The sequence below is a fragment of the Gossypium raimondii genome, chromosome 9 (assembly GCF_025698545.1).
Source record: "Gossypium raimondii isolate GPD5lz chromosome 9, ASM2569854v1, whole genome shotgun sequence".
NCBI lineage: Eukaryota > Viridiplantae > Streptophyta > Magnoliopsida > Malvales > Malvaceae > Gossypium > Gossypium raimondii.
Window position 1 is genome coordinate 6,726,166 of NC_068573.1, and position 9,245 is coordinate 6,735,410.

Consider the following 9,245-nt stretch of genomic DNA (forward strand, 5'->3'; position numbering starts at 1 on the left):
ACTTTAGCACTACAGGTTGACATGCTGAGTGTAAAGTATGAATTAGAATCAGATCGGGGGCAAGAATTAACTTTGTTACTTAGAAAGATTAGAGTTCTGGGTACTAAGGCAAAATCTTATTTGTAATTCACTTTATCTAAAGAAATTTAATTTCTAGTAAAGTTTTCTTAAATGGAATTGAATCAAAATTGACGCCTTTTTGCATTCATTTCATGCATTACATTGCTTCATATGCATTAAAAAATATATCAAAAGATTCTAATTAATTTAAATCGCTCCTCAGTTAATCTGGAAACCAACCAACCTACCAAACACCACTATGGTACTCGATCAAAAACTAAGGACATGGACCAAAAGATGGAAAGGCTGAAACAATTCCAAAAGGAGATGCAGGATCAGCTTCAACAACAAATGAATGAACAACTTGAGAAAATTCAGCAAAAAATGATGGACAAAATGATGGAATCTCAAGGGAGTATGATGGCTAAATTAACTCAGTTGTTGACCGGAAGAATTGATAAAGGAAAAGGCTTTGTGCTCAATGTTGAGGAAGGAGACAGTGAGGGACCTGTTTATCCCCCAGGCTTTACCCCTCAGCACGTTGAGGTATATCCACGCAAATCCTCTATCACCATCAAGCCTCAGCAGTTTCAGGCTGGTGCTGTAACACCAATGAATTTTTAGGCTGGGTCAGGCTCTAACCTCAGAGACAACCTTGTTAATCCTACTATCCCTGAGTTCGATGAAGCAGCTGGAAAGGACAAAATGAATAATGAATTGCCAAAACAACTAGAGGAAAAGTACAAATGGCTGGAGGAGAAATTTAGAGCAATAAAATGTCCTGAAAGCTACTATGGGATCGACGCTAAAGAATTGAGCTGAGTTCCAGATTTAGTACTCCCTTACAAATTCAAAATGCCCGAGTTTGAGAAATACAATGGAACTAGTAGCCTCGAAGCTCATATTACCATGTTTTGTAGGCGGATGACTGGGTATGTTAATAACGACCCACTGCTGATACATTGTTTCCAAGATAGCCTCACGAGGGCAGCATCCAAGTGGTACAATCAACTCAGTCGTACCAAGATTAATTCATGGAGAGATTTGGCATAGGCATTCATAAAGCAGTACAATCACGTAACTGACATGGTACCTGATAGAATCACTCTACAAAACATGGAAAAGAAGCCCAGTGAAAGTTTTAGGCAATACGCACAGAGGTGGAGGGAGGTTGCCATCCAAGTTCAGCCATCTCTTTTAGAAAGAGAAATGACCATGCTTTTCGTTAACACATTGAAGGCCCCATTTATCACACATATGTTAGGAAGTGCTACAAAAAGCTTTTCTGACATAGTTATGAATGGTGAAATGATAGAAAATGCTATCAAAAGCGGGAAAATAGATGCCGGAGAAAGTAGCAGAAGGTCGACCTCGAAGAAGAAAGAGAACGAGGTCAACAACACAAGTTCATATTCAAAGATGATCACGGTGAATCAACCGGGAAAAGTGGCTGTTAACTAACAAGGATCATCGAAACGGGAATCTGACACAAAACAAAATACGGAGAAGCTTCAATTTACGCCAATTCCAATATCGTATAAGGAGCTGTATCAGAATCTATTCAATGCACATGTGGTTTCCCCTTACTATTTGAAACCTCTACAGCCTTCGTACCCCAAGTGGTACGATGCAAATGCACGATGCGATTATCACGCAGGAATCATAGGGCATTCCATAGAACATTGTACAACGTTCAAAAAGCTGGTTGAAAGACTCATAAGCATGGGTGTTGTTAAATTGGATGATTCACCTAAGACAGAGAATCTGTTACCTGATTATAATGGAGTGAACATGATAGGTGAGAGCATGGGTAGAAGAATCAAGGAAGATACTGCAGAAGTGAAAATTCCTTTGAGATGGGTCTGGAGGAAGATGGTAGGAAGGGGGTTATTTGTTTTGGATTCAGAGAGAAGCTTTGAAGGGGTGGAAAACTACTGTGAGTTCCATCATGAGGGGGACATGAGATTCAAGAATGTACAGAATTCAGAGCCTTGGTTCAAGGCATGATGGATGACAAGGAAATGGAGTTTTACGAAGAAGTTAAGGAGGAAGGGAGTATCTGCACCTCCGAATCCACGAAGGTTCCAAGAGTAGCACAGCCTGTGGTCATCATCTCGCGACCAAAGAATGATGAAGTAAGAATGCCAGTAATGCCAAGGATCATAATAAAGAAACCTGCAACCTTTTCTTACCAAGATAGTAGGAAGGTTCCATGGAACTACAAGTGCAATACAACTGTCCCTGGAAAGGAGACTACAAAGGACCAAGATGTGAGTGCTTATCTAGAACCTGTGCAAGGAAGGGCCATAACAGTGGAACAAAAAGGGAAAGTAGCTGAGCCTGTGATATCTATCAATGAGCTAGTAAAATAGGAAGAAACTGTGGAATTCCTCAAAATTTTGAAGCATGGTGAGTATAATGTTGTCGAACAGTTGCATAAACAACCTGCTCGCATATCCGTACTGGCCTTGCTCTTGAATTTAGAAGTACATCGTAGTGATTTGATGAAGGTGTTGAACAAAACCTATGTAGCCAACGATATTTCTGTCAACAAACTGGATCGGTTGGTCAATAATATCAGCGCTGATAACTTCATATTCTTCAACAATGATGAGATACCACCTGGGGGTATGGGGTCTACTAAGGCTTTGCATATTACCACACGATGCAAGGGGTATACTTTGCCAGGAGCCTTGATTGACAATGGATCAACTTTGAACGTGTTACCATTATCCACACTTAACAAGCTTCCTATAGACAGCTCGCACATGAAAACATGCCAAAATATAGTGAGGGCATTTGATGGTACAGAAAGGAAAGTCATGAGAAGAATTGAGATACCCTTATTGATTGGCCCAACAGTTTTTGAGGTGGATTTTCTTGTGATGGACATCAAACCCTCCTACAATTGCTTATTAGGGAAACTATGGATACATTCAGCAGGGGCCGTATCGTCATCATTACATCAGAAATTAAAGTTAGTGGTAGAAGGTCGGCTGGTGACAATAAACGCCGAAGAGGATATTATAGTGGCTGTATCCAATGAGGCGCCGTATGTGGAGACCAATGACGAGTCGGTGGAATGCTCATTCCGATCTCTAGAGTTTGTAAATGCAACATTTGTTCTTGAAGGGAGCAAAATCCCGGTACCTAAAATATCCAAAACTACAGAGATGGGTTTGCAATTGTTGGTAGGAAAATGAGCTTTACCCAGAAGAGGATTAGGGAAATACCTTCAAGGGAAAATTGAGGTTCCACTGTTGAAAGAAAAACAAGACAATTTTGGCTTAGGGTACAAGCCAGACAGAGGACAGAGAAAGAAGGAGTTGGAAAGAAGACAAGAAAGACGAAGGGCGCGTCTAAGTGGGGAGGAAATCAAATGGGAGCCAATGATAAGTCCCCACAAATCCAAAACCTTCATATCTGGAGGGATGCACATCAATGCCATAAATGAGGATGCAAATGAAGGGGGAGTTTGTTAGACATTTGTCCTTATGAACCTGGGAGTGTTCTGGATAATTGGACTGCGGAAGAAATACCTAAAGTCTAATATTCAGAACAAATTTGTTGTTTTAGCCTAGAAATAATAAGAACTCTTTTGTGAAAAAGGCTTATGTTCAAATATCATTATTTTAAGAAAATACATCTTCGCAATTCTTTTGAGCAAATATTCTTTTATTCTTTCCATACGAGTAAATACATTTAATTATTCTTTCATAATCATATTGCACAAATAATTGTACATAAATTCATATATTCTTTTGGAACCATATTAGGTCCTTGTATATCAATGACGTGAAAGACGCTGCCACAAACTCAGAGTTTCATCTTGAACGAAACATGTGTTTAGGGGGATCATAGGACTTTAAAGGTCACGTAGATGGTGCTTTATCTTTGGACTTGTTGAGAATGGTAGAACAGGAAGAAAAACAAATTCTACCTCACAAGGAAGCAATAGAAGTTGTGAGCTTGGAAGAAGGGAAAGAGGTGAAAATTGGAACCGACACCTTTGCAAAGACAAGACGAGATCTCATTGAATTACTCCAAAAGACGTCTTCGCATGGTCATACCAGGATATGCCCGGATTGAGCACTGACATTGTGGTACATCGCCTACCTATAAGGGAGGATTGTAAGCCAGTTCAACAGAAGTTAAGAAGAATAAGGCCCGATATTATGCATAAAATAAAAGAGGAAGTCAAGAAACAGTTTGATGCTGGGTTTTTACAGGAGGTTAAATATTCTGAATGGGTAGCCAACATCGTTCCAGTCCCTAAAAAATATAGAAAAGTGTGAATGTGTGTGGATTACAGAGATTTGAACAAAGCAAGCCCAAAAGATAATTTCCCATTGCCACATATCGATACTTTGGTGGACAATACGACGGGATATTCATTGTTTTCCATCATGAATGGTTTCTCAGGATACAATCAAATAAAGATGCACCCTGAAGATATGGGAAAGACTACATTTATTACATTGTGGGGAACATTTTGCTACAAAGTAATGCCATTCAGATTAAAGAATGCGGGGGCAACATATTAGAGAGTCATGGTAGCCTTGTTCCACGACATGATGCACAAAGAGATTGAGGTTTATGTTGATGATATGACTGCCAAATCCAGAACAGAGGAGAAGCATGTGCAGGTCTTGATATTCTTAAGACTAAGAAAGTTTCAGTTCAAACTCAATCCAACAAAATGCACTGGCCAGGTCAGGAAAGTTGTTGGGTTTCGTAGTCAGTGAAAAAGGAATCGAGATTGACCTAAACAAAGTCAAGGCAATACGAGATTTACCGCCACCACATACTTAGAAAGATGTTCGAGGTTTTTTAGGACGTCTGAATTATATTGCTCGGTTCATTTCACAGTTGACCGAGAAATGTGACCCCATATTTCGTCTTCTGAAGAAACATAACCCAGGTGTTTGGAATGAAGAATGCTAGGAAGCTTTTGAAAAGATAAAGCAATATCTATGCAATACTCCAGTGCTGTCACCACCTAGCCCAGTTAGACCCTTGATTTTGTATTTAACGGTGTTCGACAACTCCATGGGATATGTGTTGGGTCAACATGATGCGACTGGAGAGAAATAAAAGGCGATATACTATCTCAGTAAGAAATTTGCTGTTCGTGAAATGAGATATTCGTCTATCAAAAAATTATGTTGTGCCTTGGTTTGGACGACAAAGAGATTGAGGCAATACTTACTTTATCATACAACTTGGCTAATTTTAAAATTAGACCCTTTAAAGTATATGATGGAATCGACAGCGTTGAATGGCAGAATGGCTAGATGGCAAATCTTGCTCTCTGAGTTTGATATAGTATATGTAAGTCAGAAGGCCATCAAAGGAAGTGCGATAGCAGATTTCTTGGCTAGCAGAGCTTTAGAAGATTATGAACCTCTGGATTTTGATTTCCCGAATGAAGACTTGATGGATGTGGCAAATACTAAAGAGGATCCCCAAAACAATCATTCTTGGAAATTAAGCTTTGACGGAGCTTCGAATGCGTTAGGCAATGGGATTGGGGCAGTCCTGGTATCTCCAAATGGAGATTATCATCCTTTCACCAGTAAATTGGACTTTGATTGCTCTAATAACATGGCTGAGTATGAAGCATGCATCATGGGTATTCGGGCAGCCATAGAGCGGAAAATTAAGACATTAGAAGTATACGGAGACTCAGCATTGGTAATATACCAATTAAGAGGGGAATGGAAGACAAGGGACCCCAAGTTGATCCGTTATCGGAGATTGGTTCTAGAATTGATTGAAGAATTTGACAATATTACCTTTTGTTATCTCCCATGGGAAGAAAATTAGATGGTTGATGCTCTGGCCAGTTTAGCCTCTATGATTAAAATGAACAGATTAGAGGACATGAAGCCCATTCAAATCAGTATTTATGAGATCCCGGCCCACTACTACAGTATTGAAGAAGTGGAGAATGATGATCGTCCCTGGTACCAAGATATATTGCTATATGTAAATAATCGCGAATATCCTGATCAGGCAACAGAGAATGATAAGAGGACATTGAGGAGATTAGCTATTGACTATGTCCTGAATGGAGAGATTCTATATAAAAAGGGAAAGGATCAAGTACTGTTGAGATGCGTGGATGCTGTGGAGGCTAAGAAAATTTTAGAAGAAGTCCATGAGGGTATTTGTGGAACACATGCCAATGGATTCACCATGGCTAGATAGATCATGAGATGCGGATATTATTGGTCCTCTATGGAAGGAGACTGTATCAACTATGCCAAGAAGTGCCATAAATGCCAAATTTATGGGGATAAAATACGCGCACCTCCTTCACCTCTTCATGTTATGACTTCTTCGTGGCCATTTTCCTTGTGGGGAATGGATGTCATTGGAACAATATCGCCGAAGGCTTCTAATGGACATCGTTTCATTTTTGTGGTTATTGACTACTTCACTAAGTGGGTAAAAGCAGCCTCATATACTAATGTCACGAAGTCAGCAGTCAGTAAGTTTTTGAAGAAAGAGATCATATGTCGATATGGAATGCCTGAAAGGATCATATCTGACAATGCGCTGAATTTGAACAATAGCACAATAGCAGAAGTCTGCAACCAGTTCCATATCAGACACCATAATTCATCACCGTATCGTCCAAAAATGAATGGTGCAGTGGAGGCGGCCAACAGAAATATCAAGAAAATTGTGGCGAAAATGGCCGAAACTTACAAGGATTGGCTTGAAAAGTTACCATTCGCTCTTCTTGCTTACCGAACGTCTATCAGGACCTCTACTAGGGCAACACCTTTTTCTTTCATTTATGGGATGGAAGCAGTCCTACGCATCGAAATTGAAATTCCTTCTCTCTGGGTATTGGCTGAATTAAAATTGGATGAGGCCGAATGGATCCAATCTCGGTATGATCAGTTGAACCTGATAGAAGAGAAAAGACTAAAAGCTATTCGTCATGGTCAAATGTATCAGAAGCGAATGATGCGAGCTTATAATAAGAAGGTTCGTCCCAGAGAATTTCATGAGGGGGATTTGGTGTTGAAGAAGATCCTCCCTTTACAAAAGGATTTTAGAAGGAAATGGATGTCAAACTGGGAAGGACCTTATGTTGTAAAAAAGGCTTTTTCTGTAGGTGCTTTGATTTTGAGTGAAATAGATGGTAAAAACTTACCAAATCCTGTAAATTCAGATTCAGTGAAGAAATATTTCACTTGAAAGAAAGGAGGAATCAAAGTGAAAACCCGCAAAGGGCGCTCTGATTTTCAAAAAAAAAAATGGAGAGACCAAGGTGAAAACCCGCAAAGGGCGCCTTGAGACTAAAGGGAATTTGAGTTGAAAACCTGAAAAGGGCGGCTCAAACATTGTCAGATTGGGGCATGTGGCGATCCTGCTACACCTAAATCAGCAGAAAAGTATAAGCATCATCTTGGGGCATCGACAGAGCACTGTAGATCTCCTAAACACATGTTAAATTCAAAATGGTCCTTAGTTTGTACGAAGAAGTTCAAGCTGTGATATCCAAGGCACTTAGTCTTCATATTACTTGTACTGAATTTGTTTGCTATTGTAATACTTCATTCTTTGCTATTCTTGAAAATTTTTCTTTTCAAGACACTTGATATCAATAAATTCCTTTCCTATTATTCGAGTTAGGCTTTAAATTAATTCATCTCTTAGTCAGTATTTTTTGAAAGCGTGTCGCATTAGAATAATGATTGATGGACTAATAAACTTTCACAAAAGAAGTTTTGCATATTACTCTGGGAATTTCTAAATAATTTAGTAACCTGAAACAGGACTATTGTTTAGAACGCACCAAGCTTGAAATAGAAATATCTCAGAAGAGAAAGTCTAAATTAGGACTGTTCTTTCGAATTTTGTTGTCTAAGTATTGATTGAGATGACAAGAAGTCTGGCTTGGTGATAAAGCTTCAATCACCAAGGAGTGAGAAGAAGTTCCCTCGGAGTAGAAAGCCTTCATTTGTGCATAAGCCTTTGGTATGATACTCTAGGAATAGTGTAAAGGGCCAAAAAGATTTAGATCATTGAATTGTGCTAGGAGAGGATTGAGGAAAAGCCATATATTTCTACCCTTGAGTTACGGTGGGAGAAAGATGATAAAAATTTTGGCGTCCCAGTTCACAGTGGGGCAATCTGATCAAGTGTTTCTTGGGAGATGCCAGCCGAGCAAAAAGGCGCCAGTGATAAAGCCTTAATAAAATTTGAGCAATGATAACCTAAGTGATAAAGGAGGATCTTTCTTGAAAAATGACATTCTGCATTCATTTAAATGTCATTCATACACGTTTAGTTAGGAGCATTTGATTCATTCTGATCATAACATCCTAATCACTAGGCATAATTAGGTTCATGAATTGAATTATACAGGTCATGTTCCCCAGAGAACAAACTAGTGACACTCTAGCCTTATCTCCCTGAGCAGCAGTGGAATAGGTTGAAAATAGTAGATCTTGCTTTCCTGTACTGGAAGTGAAGCAGATCGAAGACACCAGTCTTGTCACCTGAACGTTGCAATAGAAAAGATTGAAGCCGCAATGGCGAATCTTATTTACCCTGACGTTGTAGCGGAGCAGATTGAAGCCACGACGGCGAATCTTATCTCATTGGCGTTAAGGCTTGGATTAGCTGAAGTAGAGCGGATTAAAGCTGTGGGCAGCGAATCCTATCTCTTTGGCATTATAGTGGAGCAGATTAAAGCCCCAATGGTGAATCTTACTCCCCTAGCGGTGTAGTGGAACAGATTGAAGCTACGATGGCGAATCTCGTTTCCCCAACATTGCAATTTAAAAGATTGAACCCGTAATGGCGAATCTTATTTCCTTGGCGTTGTAGCGGAGCAGATTGAAGCCACGACGGTGAATCTTATCTCCCTGGTGTTAAGGCTTGGATTAGCTGAAGTAAAGCAGATTAAAGCTGTGGGCAGCGAATCCTATCTCTTTGGCATTACAGTGGAGCAGATTAAAGCCGCAACGGCAAATCTTACTCCCCTGGCGGTGTAGTAGAACAAATTGAGGCTACGACGGAAAATCTCGTTTCCCCCAACATTGCAATTTAAAAGATTGAAGCCACAATGGTGAATCTTATTTCCTTGGCATTGTAGCGGAGCAGATTGAAGCCACAACGGCAAATCTTATCTCTCTGGCGTTAAGGCTTGGATTAGCTGAAGT

At 39.8% G+C, this 9,245-nt stretch overlaps 1 protein-coding gene across 1 annotated transcript; it reads left to right on the top strand.

Moving 5' to 3' along the window:
• Positions 1-1,782: 1,782 nt before the first annotated feature.
• LOC105797428 (uncharacterized) lies at positions 1,783-3,542 on the top strand. The gene is made up of 4 exons (XM_012627409.1): positions 1,783-1,996; positions 2,062-2,402; positions 2,493-3,237; positions 3,352-3,542. The coding sequence occupies exons 1-4, from the start codon at positions 1,783-1,785 to the stop codon at positions 3,540-3,542; spliced, it is 1,491 nt and encodes a 496-aa protein (XP_012482863.1).
• Positions 3,543-9,245: the final 5,703 nt, after the last annotated feature.

Excerpts from the sequence above, each read along its gene's own strand:
- LOC105797428 (XM_012627409.1), top strand. The coding sequence starts at position 1,783 with ATGGGTGTTGTTAAATTGGATGATTCACCTAAGACAGAGAATCTGTTA. Across the intron at positions 1,997-2,061 it reads TGAAGGGGTGGAAAACTACT|GCATGATGGATGACAAGGAA; the intron begins GTGAGTTCCATC and ends CCTTGGTTCAAG. Across the intron at positions 3,238-3,351 it reads ATCCAAAACTACAGAGATGG|GGTACAAGCCAGACAGAGGA; the intron begins GTTTGCAATTGT and ends ATTTTGGCTTAG.